Raw genomic sequence first — 20,925 nt, forward strand, 5'->3', positions numbered from 1 at the left:
TATTCTATTCTATTCTATTCTATTCTATTCTATTCTATTCTATTCTATTCTATTCTATTCTATTCTATTCTATTCTATTCTATTCTATTCTATTCATTTCTTATGTAAAATGTGAAGGGAACACTCAATCAGTGCTCTCTGTTACAGGGATGTCTGTTCCCAGACTCTTAGGGGAGTCTGTGAGATGTCTTGCCTCCTTCCCCATCACCTCATCCTGTTCTTCAGAAAGAGGTCTTTGGAGCTCTGTTTTTTCTGTAGCACTTCCTCTTCATGAGCTTCTGCACTCAGGCCTAGCTTTTGAAAACTTTTTTCAGCTTTTGAAAAGCAGAAGAAGCAGCTGGTGGTTGAGTGCTGACACATTTGCTGCCACTTTGCTGGCCCCTTCGCTCGCCCTTGTTACTCTGTGTTTTTCTGACACGACATGCATCAGCCACCAGTGCCTTATGGGTTTACAATGGTGATTGTAGAGGAACTTGCACTGCTTAACTGTGCAGCTTGTGCTCCTCAGTGGAGCAGATGCTGGGAGTTATTAAGAGACTTCCTCCAGGGGTGCTGATGAAACTGAATTCTCAGAACTGCTCTGCAGTGAGTCACTAAAAGTAGGCCTAGTGGGTTTTGTGGGCTCTCCTCCTGCACCACTCAGAGCAGAGGCACTAGCTCTTGCACACAGTGCTGTTTCTGAGCATGCTGTAAAGAGCCAGCATGCAGCTTTGTGCACAGGAGAAGGGAGTGAGCAGTAAAGTAGGTGAGGTGAAAAATAGAACATAGCTATCTTTACATTTATGTTAGCTGGTAGAAATGTGAATGGAGCCATAGAAATACACATAAGTGGAAAGTTTTGCTATTTTACTATTTCATTCATTCAGGTGAGGTAAATTTGTATTCAACATCTTTATTGAGCAGTGGACTCTGCGGTAAACATGATTGTGGACTCTGCCAGAGGTCTGAGCTTTGGTAGCTGTGGCTAACAATGCAAGCAAGTTATTAAAAATTGCAAAGAACAAAACACTACCATATAAACTGCAGTGTCACATAAACCAGTGATAGATTGTTATTGGGAATCTTATGCTATGCTTGGACAGGTTTTTTTTCCAAAACAGGGCTGGGAGGAAGAAAAGATGTTAAGAGAGAAGTGAGAAAAAAGTAATTATAGAAGGCTTTCTGTTGTTTTGAGAAAGGCTGGAAAAACTATAGTTGGCTACTTAACAGATGTTATAGAACAGGTTGCTGAATATATTGTCTGGTGAGCTATGGGTGAGAGAAGCGTGTGAGTGATCTATTTGATTTGTTCATGAATGTGAAGGTTCCAAACAGGAAATTGAGGACTCTCCAGTGGGTGGCATGAGCAGATGTCGTTCTTAGGCCCCAGGGTAGAGAGGTATGCGACAGAAAAGCTGGGCACAGCTGGAGTCCATGTGGCCTTTCAGGAGACCAAATGGGAAGCTTGTCCTGTGCCTGTTCCTCCTTTCAGTTGTCCTTTGTTCTTTTTCCTCATCTAATTTTTCTAATTCAGTGTGTGCTCATTAAATTGACATGTGTATTAAGACCATGGTTTGCCACTTGGTGAGTTGTAATTGCTATAATGCTTTTAAAAATAAATAAACAAGGTAAATAATTTTTCCAGGAGTACTTTAGGGGAAAGACATCTCTAGTGTAGCTTTCACACCACAGAGAAAATGTGAACTCGGGAACATAAATTTCTCCATTAATCATTTGTTTGCCACCAGAGGTAGTGAAAAAAATCTGTACAACCTCTTTTGGATTCTTAAATGTCTTAAAGTTATACAGAATTTCTGCCTTCCATTCTGGATGATTACAGTGGTTCCAAAACAAGGTCACATCCAAGGAGAGCTGGGATTGTCTTTTTATGACCAGTTTTCATTGCAGTGAACTGGCAAACTAGTAAAATACAAACAATTAAAATTAAAACACATCAGAGCATATAATTCAGTTACTCCCAAAATGTAATAAAAAGGTGTCTCCCTGATCAATAATTGCTTACTGTGTCTTCTTTATGAAAGTACTCAGATGTTCAGTCATTTCTTTGTGAGTGTCACAGAAAGAAAAATGGATGAAGCAGGATTTTGTAAAAGAAGGAGGTTGATTGCAAAAGGATAGTCAGAGGATTTAGCAAATTGCATGCTGAAGTGAAAGAAACAGGGCTCTGGATGCATCTAACATCTTTTCTTCAGGGTACCTGCTGGCTTTTTTTCTATCTGCCTCCAAAACGTAACTTGAAATTTCAGGAGAATTTTTCAAAGCTGCCAGCCTGAAGGGTTGAATTGTGGCATAGAAATAGCCCTCTTCAAATTCAGGCAGTTTTTTGGAAGATGTAGATTGTTGTATGAATTGTTATCTGTATTAACTTGGAATACTAGCTAGGTCCAGGATAAGAGCAGTAAGAGCTTTGATGTATATAACTGAAGAAGCCAGCCAAGAGATAAGTGATCCTGATCCATTTTCTTAAGGTCGTTGAAATAATTACCCTGATGAGAAAGGAGATCAGAGCAGATTTTGTACCTAGGTCAGGTTTTCCTGCTGTCTCAGGCTTATACTCTATAGAAAAATAATCTGAATTACTTTTTTCCTTTTAAACTGTTTTTAATATACATTATAGAGTTGCAACGGTGCTTTAAAATACATTAAAGTTGTGAAATGTCACATTTTTACATAAAAGCTGTGCTACACTGCTTTTTGCAGAGCAAAAATAATAAATAAATAATTTTTATTTTGTCTTTTCCATTTTATTTTCCTTTAACACCTCCTCATGTTATCCTGACTTGGGCTTCTCCAAAAAAGAAACCAAGGGAATTCAGATACTTGGAGCCTGAAAAACAAGGGATCCCGAAAAGATTTTCACAAAACACTTCAAAAACAAACATTTGAATCGGAAACATTGGATTCTGGCAATGCAACTTTTCAGGTACATTTTCTTCACTTTGGGAAAGGTGATCAAATACAGCAGCTTCTCTCAAAAGAAGCATCTGGTGTGATGTAATCTTGAATGTTGTGTGCAGTTTTGGTCACTGGAATATATGAGAGATATAAAGCTATTGGGCAGCATCCAAAGGAGGGACACAAAGATGGACCTTGTAAAGGTGAAGATTTATGAGAAGTGGCTGAGGTCACTTGGTCTGTTCAGCCTGAAGGAGAGGACACTGAGGGGGAGACCTCATTGCAGTCTATGTTTTCCTTGTTAGGCAAAGAGCAGGGGCAGGCACTGATCTCTTCTCTGTGGTGAAGAGTGACAGGACCTGAGGAGTTGTGTAAGGGAGGTTTCAGCTGGATATTTGAGAAAAGTCTTTCACACAGAGGGTGGCTGAGCACTGGAACATGCTCCCCAGGGCAGTGGTCACAGTCCCAAGCCTGACAGAGCTCAAGGAGTGTTTGGACAATGCTCCCAAGCACATGGTGTGATTCTTGTGGTGTCCTGTGCAGGGCCAGGAGCTGGACTCTGTGATCCTAGTGGGTCCCTTCCAGCTCAGCATGTTCTGCGATGCTGTGATCCATGATGGCATCAAGCAGAGCACCATGCTCACCCTCAGGCTTCATGGCAGAGGAAGCATTAAGATCCCCTCTGCAGATCACCAAGAGCCATTCTGTGGCCACAAGCCACAGCTCAACATTTTCTTGTTTTCCAACAGGTGGGGCCCCAGCACGTGCACGCTGTCCCGGAGGAGGCCTCGAGGACTCCGGCCTGCTCCGACCTGGAGCTGCGCAGCCTGCAGCCGGACCCCCGGCTGGAGCACCTGCTGCGGCACGTCAGCGCAGAGGACTTTGAGAGGCTGAACGAGGAGGCACGCCGCACAAACAGGCACCCCGAGCTCCTCGCCCTCTACCCCTCCGTGGATGAGGTGAGGGGGAGGCCAGCTGTCCTGCTAGTCTTTCCCACCTGGCTGTCCCAGCACGCCTGAGGTTAAAGCTGCACCTCAGTAGATAAACACTACGCTGCTCTCAGTGTGGGCCAAGGCACATGCTGGTGATACGACTATGTCACGGTGTCACCTTCCACAGTAGCTTGTTCTTGGAGCCCACAACTGTAAATATTTGGTGTAAATGCCAGATAGGGGTCAGGAATGTAAATATTCAGAAATAATAAATCTATTTTATTTCATTTCTGGAGACATTAACTGCCCACTGAGTGAAGGAAGATGCTAGTCTGTAATAGTGTCTTGGCTACTGTCACATAAATGTTTTAATCGAGTATGTAAATTTACAGTTCTTTTAATTGAATATGACTGTTTAATGATAGGAAGATGCAGTGGAGATACGGCCAGTGCCAGATCGCCCAAAAGAACATCTGGGCAACAGGATTTTGGTGAAACTGCAGACTCTGAAGTAAGTAATCCTTCACAAGCATTGCTCACCATTTCTGAATTCACAACAGTGTACTGCTGCACACCTTGTTAAACCACTGCAGGTGTCCTGTACAGCACCATTCACTGGTCAAGTGTTCTTTCTTAGTGTAGGAGAAAATTATTTCTATCCATCTTTACAGAAGTCTTTAATTTGCCAGGATGAAAAGGAGTTGGGAGTGAACCCAGATTATATATATTAAAATAAAATAAAATTTAAAAATAAAAGAAAAAGATAAAGAAAAAAAGAAATAAAAAAGAAAGGCGATTGATGTTCTGTCAAGTCCTACACTCCTGGACTTTCATTGTGGTTTAACCCCAAACAGCAGCTAAGCCCCAGACAGCCATTCACTCACTCCTCCACCAACAGGGTGGAGGAGAGAATCAGAAAAGTAAATCTGGAGAGCTCATGGGTTGGCACAAACATTTTAATAGGCAAAGCAAGTGGCACAAGACAAGCAAAGGAAAGCAAGGAATTAACTCACAGGTTCCCAGGGGCAGGTAGGTGTTCATCCATCTCCAGGGGCGCAAGTCCACACATGATGTGGCTTGGGAAGACAAATACCATCACTCCAGATTTCCCTGCCTTGCTCCTTTTGTCCCCCATTTATATTCCGAGCATGGTGCCACATGATCTGGAATATCCCTTTGGTCATTTGGGGTCACCTGTCCTGTCTGTGTCTCCTCCCAGTCTCCCACACAACCCAGTCTCCTCACCAGTGGGAGGAGTACCAACAGCAGAAAAGTCCTTAGTTTTGGGTAAGCCCTGCTCAGCAACAGCAAAAACATCTTTATATTATCAACCCTGTGTTCAGCACGAATCCAGAACCCTAGCCCCACTCTGAAGAAAATTAATTCCCCCCCAGCCAAAGCCAGAACAACTTGATAAAGAGAAAAAAAAAGCAACATATGATAAGTTTTAACTGATCTCTGAAACCACCTTCCTGTCCAATTTAGAAAATACATTGCATGCACTTTACTACCCTTCTTTTCCTCTTGAAATCATCTAATATAATGCACTAATAAAAAAAAAATTCTTAAGACTTTGAGAGAACTGAGGTCTGGAGCTACGTATTTCTCTGCATTTTTTAATGAAAGTACCAGTCAAAATATAACTCTTCCATTTTTTTTATTATACACAGCCATAGAAGCACAGTATCAATCAGTGTCTTGCGTGTCTTTCCCCAACAGGTTTGATATAGAGATAGAACCTTTGTTTGCATGCATAGCTCTCTATGACATAAAGGAAAGAAAAAAGGTAAGTGTGTATACAATGTTTTTGTTCAGTTGGTCTGGGTTTTTATCTCAGGAGTAATAAATTAGGAAAATTTACAAAAAACTTACTACTGTTTTACATATGCAATCTGATTGAGGCTTCTTGTTATGCAATCACTCACATGCTTCCAATTGTTTACTTTATAGTTGTAGTTACAACTTTTGACTTGTTTTAAAATAAAACTTGAAGCATTTTTGCTTTACAATATATTTTAATCTCTTCTTTCTTTTCAAGATCTCAGAAAATTTTCATTGCGACCTCAATTCTGACTCATTAAGGGGATTCTTGCGTTCTCATACACCCTCCATTGACTTGTCTACTCAGGCAAGAGCAGCAGTATTTTCTGTCACTTATCCCTCATCAGACATATACCTGGTAATAAAGGTATGTTATAGTGCTGCTTTGACACCATTCTGCCTGTTCCCAGCTGTTCCTTTTGCCTGAATTCACAGAACTGACAAACATGGCTTTTGTCTAGATGAGATGAATTATGATGGTTTTTAATAGCAGTATGTGAACAGGTGTCCAGTGGTATATCTCATTCTCAGCTAAGAAGTTATATTAATATCTTGTGTACAGTTCTACTAAGTACATAGAATTTCTTATCTTTGCCTAAGGGAAATTAAAAATATAGTGAAATAAGGCACTTTTAAAAATTTTATTTACATTCTGTGGAGGTATTTTGGCATCGGTTTAGTGCTCTTTGCATAATTTTGTTTGCTTAATTCTGAAACTGAGTTAGTCTGAACCACTTCTTTTGGAATGTGTTAATTATGATTTCAGTGAAAATGCAGTAGCAAGTGATTTACATATATATTTTCTGCTTTCTAACAGATGGAAAACTAGAAGGTTTAGTATCAGTTACTTCATAAAGACAGTTTTAAGACATTATATACAACTATATATCTAGGCAAGTTCTTTCAAATTGCTAGAGAAACAACATGTTACTATTTGGATGACATTTTTTCTTTAATTGTCTTATTTTACTTCTTTTTGTAGATAGAAAAAGTACTTCAGCAAGGAGAAATCGGAGATTGTGCAGAACCCTACATGGTTCTTAAAGAAAGTGATGCTGGCAAGGCAAGTAAATAACTGTAAAGAATATTTAGATTAAAAAATGCATGATAAAAACAAACAACAAAGAAAGAGCAGACCCTTTGAAACAGGATGGAATACCAAAAACACTGGAGGGTAAGCCAGTTAAATCATCCATGGTGCAAGCAGTTTGATGTCTGTGACTGACAGAAAGAAATTAGGAGATGGCAAGGTGCATTCTTGTTACTGACCCCTTTGGAAATCAATACTGACAGAGTCTTGAGTCATGAAGCAGACAGGGATGAGCAAAGGAGGTAACTGAAAGGTATAGTTAACAGAAATACTTGTACCTCAGAGACATGCTATTGATTTGGATGGGCAGACAGCCTATTGTAGTGTGCAGCTGTCCAGTTCAGTACTGTTGTCCATAGATAATGTGAGTTCTGTTCAAGGAATTCATGATCATTTACCTCCCTGGAACAGACTGAGTGTTTGCTGGGCTTCCACATGTCTCACCTTCAGAATATTGCTTTCAATAATTTATTTTATTTTCTGTACCTGATGAAAGAAGTAGAACCTGCTAATATTTCATGATTATTATTCTGGATCTGACAATAACTACAAAACAATTTTCTGCATTTCTATAATGCAAATGAACTCATTGAAGGGAAATAGAAGTGAATGTACAAATCAAAACAGCTACAGTTCTGTCAGTGATGTAGCAAGAAAATATGAGAGATACCAATGCAAATTATTTACTGAACTGTAAATATGTAACTTACATTTTTGTCTATGGTAGCATTGCAATAACTGATTACTTTTGAAACAGAGATTATTTTCTTTGTCACAGACAAAAGAAAAGATTGAAAAACTGAAAGCACAAGCTGAATCCTTTTGTCAGAGGTTGGGGAAATACAGAATGCCATTTGCTTGGATTCCTATAAGCCTAACTAATTTCTTCAACCTTTCAACGCTTGAACGAGAAATACAAGAAGCTGAAGGTTTAAACGGTACTTGTCTAACTTTTCTAAGTAAGGCAAAATTACTCTTCAGTAGATCTGGATATAGGAAACAATGTTATTCACTCTGGCATCTAAAGTGAATCACTGATTTAAAGTCATGTCTTGTCACCTTTCCTTTCCAGTCCTACAAACACTTACAAATTAATTGTGCTCACTGTGTTGTCTCTGTACATTTATTTTTATGTCTTTTTTTGTCTCTTTTAAGACCATATTCTTTCATGGCTTAGGTCCAATTTTCATTGAACACTGGCTTTGTTGTAAAATTCCCTTTGCTCCATGGATTTAGCAAGCAATACTGAGCAGTCAAGATACCAAACATCTCAGTTTGGTAGGCAGGACCATTGTTCAATGTGCTTTATATCCCATGAACTAAAAATTTAAATAAACTTCTGCTCTGCAGCAGAAGTAATGGAACTTCAATAGGTGTGTCCTAGTATTACACTATTTCACATAGTCTGACATAAAATAAGCAGAATGAGTTTGGTACTCTATCCTCTGATGTTGGTGAGATGTTTCTGTGGTTTTCTAGTGTATTCTGAGAAACTTTTTGCTGCAGCAAAAAGCAATAAACAAGATGGTAATGCATTTAATTTCCCTTTGAAGGGAAAGGATCCAGTAGTGACAAGAAGGCAACATTGCTGCAGGGAAGAAGGCTTTCTGAGAGAAGTTTCAGCTCAGAGGACAGCTACCCAGCATCAAACTTCAAAACAATCTCTCTGACCCTTGGCACCTTCTTTAAACAGGTACTCTTTAGAACAGGATTCTCTTTAGTTCTGATTTCATAAGACATTTTTTATCTATGTAATATGAATTGTGCTGGGAAAAGCTACTAGTTATATTTGTGTGGGGACAGAGGATAACTGCAGTCAAGTAAATAGTAGCCCACTTGCTTTGGATGCCTCAAGGACATGGTTCACTCATTAACTTTTTCTGCGTCTTATGGAGTACTGTTGAAAGGTACTGATTTTTGTCTTTCTCTTGGTAGGAAGGAGACAGGCTCAGTGATGAAGATCTGTTTAAATTTTTAGCAGATTTCAAAAGATCATCTTCCTTGCAAAGAAGAATTAAGACTTTACCAGGTACGTACTTAATTTTGGATGGAAGGTCTTATGTGTATTTTTCTCCCCTAAACTGTTTTGTAAATTCCAACCCCAAAATATATTTTACTTGAGTTTAAAGCCTATAATATGTGCCATTGTGGAACTTCCTGGGTTTCTGGTATCTACCTGAACACAGATGCTTTTGAATTTTTTTAAATTTTTTTTCTGCATGAATGAGTATGGAGATTTAGATTTAGTTTGATATTTTTTTAATTATTTGCTTTTCTCCCTAATTTACAGAGTGCCTACTGGATATCTTTTGTTATTATTCAAACTGTTTGAAGTCAGTTCTTCAAAGCAAATTTGTAGGATCCTTGCTACTTCCCTGCAATGCTTTGAAATGGTACATATTTTATAGAGAGAAATTAAAATGTGTACACATTTCATCTTAGCTTGACATTAGGGTCAGCATTAGTTAACAAAGTAGAGAAGTATGTGCAGTGTTTAGCTACTGTCAAACACCTGACCAGCTTAATTTTTCTTTTTTAAGTAAATTAGAGCTCAACCTCTTCTTCATTGTGGAGTAACCTTAAAAAATATGAACTGAGGGCAAAGCTCCTTCTTCATTTCTAGTTGAGTGCCAGAAATTACAAGTCTGAGTTCCACAAACAGTTTTAACTTATCACAGCAGAGAATTTAAATTGAAAGTCTGTTTATCCTGGGGTAAATGTTATCAGTATTAGCTGTGTAACTGCTCACCACAGAAAGCATAGCTTTCCTGGTGGGTGGTGTCTACTTTGGCAGAGATTAATCTGAGCAGAATCTGAGGGGGAGATGGAGTAAGAGAGAACTGTATGAGACAGCACACCTTTTGTTTGTCTCCCAGACAATTTTGTTACTTGTGTGTGAAAGACACTAGAACACCTGACAGCATATAATATTCCTTCTTTCTTTCTATTTCCTTTGAAACATTACAGGGTAGACATAAGGAGCTATGTGTTTCCCTGACTGTGAAGGGATGTGTGTAGGCTATTTCCTCTGTATCATTCTGTACCTAAGCTTTCCTTCTCATCCAGCCCAAGAACCAGTTGTTTTTTTCTGCACTGTTGCTATGTAACCTTACATATTGTTTTAATTTTTCTTTTATTATGCACTCATCATTTTTTATATTTTTGCTAAGATTTTGTGATTTAATTGTAAAGGAACACTTAAGGTGGAGATTTCCCCAGCTCCAGAAAACATTGGTTATTGTCTGACACCAGAACTACTCCCAGTGAAGCCATTTTCAGAAAACCGCAATCGCCCTCACAAAGAGGTTTTGGAATTCCCAGTTAGAGAAGTGTATGTTCCCCACACCATTTATAGGTAAGAAATAACATATATTTTTATAATTTCTTTTAAAAATGTGATTCAATTTTTTTTTCAGAAATAGAAGCTAAACTAATTATTCTAAAAATAGAAAATATTTTTTTAAAAAAGTCTAAAGACATTGTGTTGGGCTGATGATTTAATATGCCTAGCCATTACAAGATAAGATACCCGCAGGATATTCTATAATGTGTTTGCTAATCTAATTGTATTGTCTTTTGAAAAGTTTTCTATAACATAAAAAAAAAACCAGCTTTAACAACCGTCATTGACTTGGCATCTATCTATCTATCTATCTATCTATCTGTCTGTCTGTCTGTCTATCTATCTATCTATCTATCTACCTATCCTCCCTTTTTTTGGTGTTTGTTTGGTTTTGGGGTTCTTTTTCCAGTAGATTTCATTTTCATTTTTAACACTTCTGGTAAATGTTTATGCTCAGTTGTTGCTATTGTTAATTTGGAGTTACTCCTGGGCTCTGCCACAATTCAGTGGTATTCAGTCTCCCGAGGGCAGCTCACAGCACCAGTACACTAAAATGCAGAGTTATGGTACTTCTGGCTTCTCTGTGTATCAAAGATAGAATTGGATGGTGGTAGAACTTTAGTGCAAACTTTCCTATAGGGAAAGTACTTTTTATAGAATTGAAAGTGGAAATGTGAATGAACGTGAGTGAAGATGCCTTTTTTTAGTTTAATGAAAAAAATAAGACAGGATTTTAACTTCCTACTTGTTGTCTGGCCCCAGTAAGTGTCAATTCCAATGTGCAGTCTTGCCCTGTCTAAAGGCATGCTTCTGACCAAAAACCATTAGCAACTGCTGTGTTTCTGAGCTACAGCAACAGTTGAGTCTGCACAGAATATTCTCTCTTTAAATCTCATCAGGTTCTCACTTCTGCAGCCAGACATAGTGAATATCAAAGCCACCATGCCAAAAATTAATTTGTGCTTCTCCTAAAGCAAATTTGGGTGTCTCCACATTATCCTTCTGTTGCCACGGTGTCTGTATTGAATATTTACAACCACAGTAGAGGAAATACTCGCTGTCACTCAACAGTCACAGTCTTCAGCAAGAATTCACACCTTACATGCTTAAACCCTTTCTTTAGTCTCTGTTTTGATTTTCACTCTACGTTAAAGTCATGGTAACAGAACGTAGGACAAAACAAAGTAGGATTTGTTCAGCCTAACTTGTAATAATGAAGACAACATCTATAAAAAATAGTTGCCTTCATTAATCTATACCTGAATTAGTGTATCAATGGTATGATATGCATAGTTAGGTGATGTATGCCAATGAACATCAAGTACAGCTGTAGCATGGCACTGACAAGTCCTCCACTAAACCATGTCCCAAGCAGTATATCTACATGTGACTTCACAACTTCCCTGTATAGCCTGCCAATATTTGACAACCCTTTGATGAAGAAATATTTCTTAATATCCAATTTAAACCTCCCCTGGAGCAACATGAGGCTGTTTCCTTTTGTCCTATTGCTTGCTACTTGGGAGAAGAGGCCAACCCTCATCTAGCTACACCATGCTTGCAGGCAGTTGTAGAGAGTGATAAAGCCCCCTGAGCCTCCTTTTCTCCAAGGTAAACAAACCCAACTCCCTTAGCTGTTCCTCACAGGGCTTGTGCACCAGACCCTTCCCCAGCTCTGTTGCCTTCTCTGGACACACTCCAGCACCTCAATGTCCTTCTTGGAGTGAGGGGTTCAGAAATGAACACACAGTTCAAGGTGCAGCCTCCCCAGTGCTGAGTACAGGGGGACAACTCCTGCCCTGCTCCTGCTGGCCACACTATTGCTGGCACAGGCCAGGATGCCATTGGCCTTCTTGGCCATCTGGGCACTGCTGGCTCCTGTTCAGCTGCTGTCACCAGCACCCCCAGGGCCTTTTCCTCTGGGCAGCTTTCCAGCCACTCTGCCCCAGCCTGTGGCACTGCCTGGGGCTGTTGTGACCCGAGGGCAGGACCCAGCTCTGGGCCTTGTTGAACCTCACAGCACGGCCTTGGCCCATGATCCAGCCTGTCCAGATCCCTCGATGGAGCCCAATGATCCTTTACTTAATTTAACTGTCATGCAATTATTGTTGCTCAGTTCTCCACATAGTGACTACTATTTTAAGTCTGAGATTAACCCATGAAGAGTAACTCTGAATTTTAATAGATAAAAAATGTTTCATATTATTTTATTTCCTTTCTTCTAATCTGAATAGTAGAATCATCTTATTTTATTTGAGCAATTTGATAACATTTAGTCATAGCTTGCTAGTGCCTTCAAGGTGATTTAATATTTTCTAATTTTCAGATACAAGTCTGCAAACCATTTTTTTTTACCAGTGCTATACATGTGGACACTGGGACAGAAGGTTGTCAAAGGTATTTCAGAGGGATTAAATTAATTTTTTTTCTTTTTTTTTGGGTAATGGCTTTTTCCTTTGTGATAGGAAAAGTGGAGCCCTCTGTTATAGTCTTTGAACTCAGGTCTTGCAAGCTTTTTTTTTACTGGTGTAATGCCATTATTTTAAATGATGCTATTTTTGATTTATGCCAGTGAGATCAGCCAGCCCACTTTCTTTGTGCACTGTGAAATTGAGCACTTCTTTTTGTTGTGTACTTACATTTCTTTAATAAAAATATTTTGCTGAAAATGTCAAAACATTCCAAGATTTACTTCTTTCATACCCCTCTATTTTTAATAGGAAAAATAATATAATTTAAAGTTTGTTTGTCATTTTATTTTCTCATTAAATGTAAATGAAAATGATGCTGTTTACTGCCACTATGAAATGTTGGTGCTGAAGAAGATGGATTTGTCACATCACTTCAGCAGTAACTCAGCTTAACCAGGCACAGGAAATCCTGTCTGTGATAGGGGTAGTACCTAACGTTTAGGGGGTTTTTGGAGGAAGGGGGGAAAAAACCCTTTTCTTTGCGGTTTCATTTCATTTAGTTGCAAACCACTTAGCGATGTTCTCAGACTTGCTGTATTCTGCAGTGTGAGCTGCAGGCCTATGCTTTGCTGGTAATCATTCTACCCCATCCTTGACTAGTTCTGGGTGAGGAAAAGTTATTGATGAATAATGGTGTCTCACTCCTGTTACTGCTCTCACAGCATTATTTACTCCTCTTTGCCTCTCTGCCTGTGGAATCCAAAGAGAGCATGTCTACTATATGTGAGTCTTCTACGGGCCCTTTAGTTTAGTTTAAGATCTGTCCACCAACTCTTCAGATGATTCAAAATTTTAGCAACATGAGAAAAATCATTCAAACTATTTTCCAAATTATCCAACCTAAAATATGGAATATATGACTCATATGCATCCTCTTGAATGTGGCATGTTGAAGTTCTGTCACTACGCCATTTTCCTAGTCAATGGCTGACTGGAATAGGTTTCCATGTTTGGTTAAGTATTTGTGATGTGCTTTTTAGTTTTTAATCATTTTTTTTCCAAGGATTCCCCACCAAAATTGTAAAAGAATCAACAAATATTGAAACCTATAACTAATGGATACATCAGCTTTTGTTTCTGATTTTTAAAACGTAAGTTTTAAATGTCAGTGTTAACTTATACATCACTCCTCACCTATAGAACATTCCTGGTTTGTATCAGTAGGGACTACTTGTACATATGTTGAGTTTTGCTGTGTATGGAATTTTCATCACAGTCATCAATGAAGATGCCTAATATTCATAAAAACTTTGAGATGCACTTGTTGACACCTTACGCGAGGTGTAATCTAGCAAAGACAAGGATTCTTTTATCTGCACATATGCACAAGCAGTATTAACAAACACTAAAAAAGAACGGTCACAGACTTGAAACTCTGAATAGATTTTATTTTGGCAGAGGTTAGGTTGTGTTGCTTTGCCTATGGGAAGTGATTAAATCACTTGGGCTAAGCCCCGTGAAAGTGTAGGAAGGTCCACAAATCTGCGTGAGAATTGCCACATGGTGTCTTGTGCCAGGTTAGGGGGACCCTTAGCTTTCCCAGCAGGTAACTGATTCCAAAATAGTCTCATCACTCTTCTGGGTCATTCTGTGACACACAGAGGCTGTTGGCATCTGTGCCTCACCCAGGATTCTGCTGGCCTTTGGGATTGCATTCTCAGTAGCACTGAGTGTTTTCTGCCATTGCTTTTGTAGACTCAATGCTGTCCATTGAGCAGCTCTTTGGTTTTTTAAGCACATCTGACTGTATCTGGAGGTAGAGTCCTGCACTTTCTGCAGGGGTAGAGAGAGGAGAAATATAATCACACTGACCAGAAGTATTTGCTGTGACATGTTGCTATAATAGTTCTGCTCAGTGCAGAACCTTGGGGTAGATGCAATGCCTTCTGAAGCCCACCACATCCTTATGGACATCCCAGCTGTCTCACCCATGTCATCTTCCTCCTTTAGATGTCTGCCATCACTTTCATCTCTGCAGGATATCTAGAGTCAGCATTTGCCTCTGTTCTTCCTCAGTGCTGATGGTTTTAATACACATGTAAGCAAGATCCCTAAAACTGCTTCAGCATAAATGGCACAAGCTTTAGCTTTTCAGTTCAGTACTTGCTGGAATAATACTTCCTTGGTTGTGTAGTCAGCAGAGAGCTCTCTGTGTTTTTGCATATCTTTCATCTCAAGTCATATCTAGAATCCAGTGCTCAGGTACATTATATAGATTTGTGACATCTTGTCCTAGGCTTCAGATTAATGAAGCAATGACTGTATTATTCAGCCTTCCCTACATGTATTTCTTCACTTCTGGCAGATGTGGTATTGACAATATCCTTCATTTAATATGTCAGACCCCCAAGTATAATTCAGTAGAGGTTACCTATATATTTTGCTCTTTCACTTAGCTTTTCTTAACATCATCTGTGAGAGAATTTGGCAAAGCAGAACTTGGACATAAGGTAGTAAGGAAGAGAATGCATTAGTGCGACAGGCAGAAGTACCATTCCAAATGAAGGGAAAGGCAAGTCACAAGCTATTTATTTTACTAAGGCATGCCATGTGCCATGTAGCACATGTTGGTTGAAAAGAGTAGCTTGGACTGTGTAATTGAGCAGTACTGTCATGTTGTGACACATGGAAATCGGGCAAATAAACCAGTTTTCCAGGTCTTGGGATACAATAAGTGGAAGATGGAAGATGTCTGACTTAATGACAATATTCTCCAAGGCTGCTTGACTTTTTCAGCTAACAGTGGTACTGAGGAGATACCTGTGATAAGGACAGTGCAATTCTGTGTGCAGCTTCTGCCACAAATGAGAAGAAATAATCAAAGTCCATGAGTAGTCATCATTTCTCACTGAAAGCCAGAAGGTTTTCTCCAATATTTGTCTTATTCCTTACATCCAGAGGACAAACAGTGAGAATCCTGTATCAGACTGAGAAAACAAGACAGTGAATAGACATAATCATGATTTGAGAATCTGTGTATAATCCAGGTCTATCTGAAATCTCAGATTTGCCATATACTTCTCCAGACTAAAAATACTTCTGTTAATATTTTGACTCTTCTATTGGAATTTGCATCAGAAGGCCACCTATGCTGCCAAATTTCCCATAGAAATTAAAGGTGTTCTTTATATTTAGTTATATGTTCATGTACAGAAGCTAGTAAACAGCAAAGTATTCTATATTTCAAAGCATTATTCATATTCATTAGTAATAAGAGGTAAATTATAGAATTATTGTTTCAAATTTTCTCATTTATATTTACTCAGATTCATCGATACTGTCTTTTGGTTTGTAAAACCTAGAAATACATGCCCTTTTTTTTTGCTATAAACTATGGATGTATGAACTTCAGTTGTTGATTTCCTTGTTTTTAATCACCTCTGAGTGATTCTTTCCCCCTTCCAAAATCTGATTATTCACATCTGAGAAAGGACCTACTTTCTTGAGAGATTCTTGCTTTTCATTACATCAAACAAAGATAATAGTTTGTGATAGAACATAGTGTAGGTGAAACCTTAAACATAGGATGTTCTGTGTGTCACACCAAGAAATTACCTTTTCTTTGTGGACTTCTGAAACTGAGTTATGACAAATCTTTCACTGGGTAGGTATGAAGGGCAGGGAGAGGAATGAACAAGATGCTAATTTGTGACCTTAATTTTCAAACAGGAATGCTTGCCATTTACTTATTTTATTCTTCCTTATCTTTCTTCCAGAAATCTCCTCTATGTTTACCCTCAGAGGCTGAATTTTGCTAACCGGCTGGCTTCTGCAAGGAACATTACCATCAAGATCCAGTTTATGTGTGGTGAAGACCCGTCCTGTGCAATGCCAGTAATAAATGCTGAGATTTCTTAGCAGGCTTTTGTATACATGCATTCCCGAGAAATCTGTTAAAAGAGAAGTCATTATTTACTTCCCATCACCACTGTTTTTAGTGGGGCCTTAGGAAGCCTAACACAGAGAGCTTGAGAAGCTTTCATTCTCATCCTAAGGCAGGGCCATACTCCTTGCCCACAACAAAAAAGACTTGTGATTCTAGTGGAACCAGAGGCATATTGCTCTCTCTTACCTAAATTTTCCTACCTTCTTTTCAGAAGAATGACATAATATTACATCAGCATGCTGCTGGAGTTTCTAAGGGTAAAATTCACAGAGCTTCAGAGACCTTTTAAGAATGATGTAGTCTATTTTCCAGGATAACTCCTCTGCATGCACTGTGTTTACACAAGTGCTCAGGTATTATTCTGGAACGTGAAAATTGGGATCTTCATTGACTGAACATGAATAGATGACGAATCATGCAGTAGGTAGAGCTTTCCATGTTTGAAACACACTGTGTATTAGGGCATATGAGTACACTACTAGCAGAGCAGACAGTCCTATCTATGTTTAATTTATTCAGCATCTCTCACTCTAAGATCCTCTATTCAGCTTTACCAAGCTTTAGAGGTTTGGCTTGAAGTGTTCTAACCCAGATGTCTGCTTCAGCCCAAATGTTTCTAAATATTTTTCAAGACAGTGTTGTTGGCTACTTGAGAATGACATAGAGACACCTTCTGTGATTTTATGTGTTGGAGAAGGAAAACAATGAGTGGAAGTATTACTTTGAGGAAACGTTGGTCCAGAAATCTGCTGGACCAAGGACTATCACCCAACCATCCTTTATCAGTGTGCTGACATTGTTTAGTATATACTTCACAGCCTTGCTCCACATAACCTATGGACCTGAAATCAGAGCATCGGCAGTGTTTTCCAAGACACGTTTCTTCCAGAGCTAGAGCTCTGTGAATGTAACACCTTCTTTTACACAACATTGCACTGTTTGTTTCCTTAAACTCTGCCTGTGTTATGATTAAGTTTTGGCAAATGGTTAGGACAGACACATTTTGTCTGTCTTTCCTCTCCACTGTAAGTGACCTTCCTCTCAATGCATATATATAAGCTTGCACAGTGCAGAGATTCTTGTCTGCAAGAATAATAATAAAATATAAAGAATAAGCTCATCTCCCAGGCCTCCCTTTAAATTATTTGATTTCAAGACCTTACCATGGACCTATGTCTTAGGAAAGCCTATCTAGCATGAGAAATGCCTATTTCTCTTCCCTGACTTTAGATGAACCTTGGACCTCTAAATAAGGTGAGATGTATCTCACCCTAAGTGAGCAGGCTGCAACTGAAAAACAAAACTTCTAAAAATACTTTTTATTTAATGTTTTAGTGCTTAGATAAAGACAGAGTGACAACATTACTATAACTTTTTTCCTATGATTTCTAGGTTTTTAGCTCATGACTAAAGAATGCGATGTGAGGTAGTCAGTGGCTCTAGAAATAACTCTGCTCCGTTTTCCTGATGTTTTACCCTGAATGGAGTGTGGGAAGGTGCTTAGTAATATGACACTTATGCCAACAAGCTAAGATAAAATTGAAGAGTCATTTTAAGTCTTCAGATACTATCTTAAAATTTATGAAGGATGACAACAAGTAAATGCTGTAGTCCTGATTGAAGTTACTTTTCTTTTTAATGTAGGTAATTTTTGGGAAATCTTCAGGTCCAGAGTTTGTCCAAGAAATATACACACCTATCACATATCATAATAAGTAAGTGTTGTTACTATTCATACAACTTGAGAAGTATTAATCATGACCTCTTTACATAATTGTTACCCTATATAGTTCATCAAGGAATGTAATTTTAAATATTTATCTTTTGTGCAATTTATCATATCTAATTCACATTGCTACATTCATTTGCGTAAGTGACTGTTGTATAAGCAACCGTTGCTTTCTTGGTTGGAGCCTTATAGTAGTTGAGAATATTCCTGCAATGAAGATTAAGGAGCAGGAGCTGGAAGCAGCACAAATTTTAAGATCATTCACTTCAATGAATTTGTAGATCCAAAAGAGCTGAAGGCACATTCTTATTCTCATGAATGCAAACTTGAGATTTAGGATTTGCAGATTACTTATGCAAGAATCCAAAACAGAGACTGAAACCTAGAGACAGGTGGAAGCTGAAACTGTCCAGCTGATACTGTCTGTTTTCTTCTGATTCAAAGCTGTAGATTGTTCATAAATATAACTTCCAGGTTCATAATTCATAAAAATATTTCAGATTTACAAAAATGTGTTTGTATGCTTTGTTTAACTCAGCTCTGTTTTCAGGATTTATCTGGTTTTATAACCACAGCATCTAAAATCCAAATTTGTCTCTTGCTCAGTCCTATACTTACATTGGGAGTGTGCTTGGCATGTTTTTTAAACAGATCCCCTGACTTTTATGAAGAAGTGAAAATTAAGCTGCCAGCAAAACTCACAGAGAAACACCATCTACTATTCACATTCTATCACATCAGCTGCCAACCAAAGCAAGGAGCATCTGTTGAAACCCTCCTAGGGTATTCAGTAAGTTCCATGTGATGCATAAGAGTGGGTGTGTGTGGGTGCATGTTTGCGTGTGTCTATGTGTGTCCCATGCAAACAGACTCTGCTTGTCTAGAATCTTGTCATATATTCCCTTTCTGGTTATGGCAATAGAGCAAAGCCAGTGGAAGGTCTTAGTGTGAATTCATAGAAACTAGATGCCACCTGAGGTGTGTTACATCCTCGTCCTATAATTTAATGTTAACTGTCTTTCAACTTAATGAATTCACCTGGTTCAACTGAAATATGCACCTAAATATCTGCAACAACAGTGCTTTATAGCACTAGTTCATTCTGCTAGATTAGATTTATTGCAAAAAAAACCCCTAAGACATATGTAATTACAATTATTACTGTTACCATGTTCATACATGAGGTAACGGCTAATGTAATATTTTAAATTAACATTTAAATATTTGTAATTTAATTAATTAATTAGCATATAAATATTTAAATTACCATTAGCATTTTATTTTTAAATGGCACCTAATTTCTGTTCTAAATTGTCTTTTATCTACATAAAAAATTAAAAAACAGAAAGAGTCTAACAGCTAAAATGTTATTCTCTTGCCTTCTTTGTCCTCATGTTGAAACCATCATGTCTTAGGTTAAGAAACACATGTTGTAGCATAGTCTCTCTGACCTTTTTCTTTTTCAAACAGTATTTTTAACTGGAGATATTTTAATATAAAAGGAAAGAATTGAAGATGATGATGCTTCAGATTTGAAAATATCCTAGAGGTGTGGTCAGCAATTGAGCTGTGGAGTCAGACAAGTGCTTTCCATGTGTTCTTGCTGTGAAGTTTGGGAGGCCGTTGTGTTTGTGTATTTTTGCTTGTTTGCTTGTTTGCTCCTTTGTTGGCTTTTGGGGTTTTTAAACCACAATACTGAGAAACATTTCAAATGCACTTTCTTTTATGGACAGTTATAGTCCCACCAATGTCAGTGGGATTGTAATTAGATGAATTAGTTCAGGACCAAGATTTGACATAGGTGAGGACTTAATTTACAAGTTACAGTTCACCTAAATACAAAATGTTTCTGTGATATTCAAATGCCCAACCTCTTTCAGAGTTGCATAAAAAATTAAATGTGTCCAAATATCAGTGCAGGGCTATGACAAGTCAGTCTGGCATGGTGACCACAAGGAAGATTTTGAATTTAATCTCAGCAAAACTTTAGCTGTTGATTTGCTTCAATACCAAGAATCAGTGTATTCAAGATACATAAATTTTTAAATAAAAACATGTATTCCACTAAATCCTTCTGATAGGATTTATTAGAAAAATGTGTGTCACACATGAGAAGCTCTGTGTTTTCTTCAAAAGAGATGGTTTGTAAAGCAGTCTTGTACATTTTTCTACAGTAGCTATCAGCTATCTTTGAATTTAAAATACAAAGAAATTACTGTTGAATGGGTTAGAGCAGAGAAGCTTGGGTCAATATCTCATTTGTTGTTTGTTGACTGTATCTAACAAATTAAATAAATAGGTCTAATCATATATCATCAGGAATATTGCTGTGTTTTCTCTTCATTTGTTTCAGTGGCTGCCAATTCTATTAAACGATCGCCTTCAAACTGGACATTATAGTCTTCCTGTTGCATTGGATAAACTGCCTTTACACTATTCAATTCACTCTCCTGAGGTAACAAACAAAATTATTAAAAGACAGTATTTTCCTAATGTAGGAGAACAGCATAAGTGTTTCACAAACTGACGTTGCTGTCTGCTAGTAGGAAGTGCCTCCTGTTTGTTGTTTAAAAGTGGAAAGTCTGGAGAAAAATGTTATAATTGTTGTGGTTGTTTTTTTTATTGTCACTGGTATTATTATTTTATATCATTATACTGTTTTCTTAGAAGTTAGTTATACAAGCAAATCCTTGTAAATTGTCTAATTAGGGATACATTTGTTTAGAGAGTGTCAAGGCAATGATTCGATTTCTTGCAT

At 38.1% G+C, this 20,925-nt stretch overlaps 1 protein-coding gene across 7 annotated transcripts in view; it reads left to right on the top strand.

The window, feature by feature from the left end:
• Positions 1–20,925, top strand: part of DOCK8 (dedicator of cytokinesis 8) — an 87,702-nt gene that overhangs the window by 26,787 nt on the left and 39,990 nt on the right. For all 7 annotated transcript variants that reach the window (XM_015653626.2, XM_033511367.1, XM_015653625.2 and 4 more), the window contains 14 exons: positions 2,800–2,923; positions 3,645–3,854; positions 4,253–4,338; positions 5,547–5,613; positions 5,866–6,015; positions 6,631–6,711; positions 7,517–7,676; positions 8,292–8,431; positions 8,674–8,767; positions 9,931–10,093; positions 16,269–16,386; positions 18,083–18,153; positions 18,819–18,957; positions 20,521–20,622. In XM_015653626.2, coding sequence (XP_015509112.1) covers positions 2,800–2,923; positions 3,645–3,854; positions 4,253–4,338; positions 5,547–5,613; positions 5,866–6,015; positions 6,631–6,711; positions 7,517–7,676; positions 8,292–8,431; positions 8,674–8,767; positions 9,931–10,093; positions 16,269–16,386; positions 18,083–18,153; positions 18,819–18,957; positions 20,521–20,622 — 1,705 coding nt within the window. The remainder of the gene's footprint in view (positions 1–2,799; positions 2,924–3,644; positions 3,855–4,252; positions 4,339–5,546; positions 5,614–5,865; positions 6,016–6,630; positions 6,712–7,516; positions 7,677–8,291; positions 8,432–8,673; positions 8,768–9,930; positions 10,094–16,268; positions 16,387–18,082; positions 18,154–18,818; positions 18,958–20,520; positions 20,623–20,925) is intronic.

Source organism: Parus major, chromosome Z, assembly GCF_001522545.3.
Source record: "Parus major isolate Abel chromosome Z, Parus_major1.1, whole genome shotgun sequence".
Lineage (NCBI taxonomy): Eukaryota > Metazoa > Chordata > Aves > Passeriformes > Paridae > Parus > Parus major.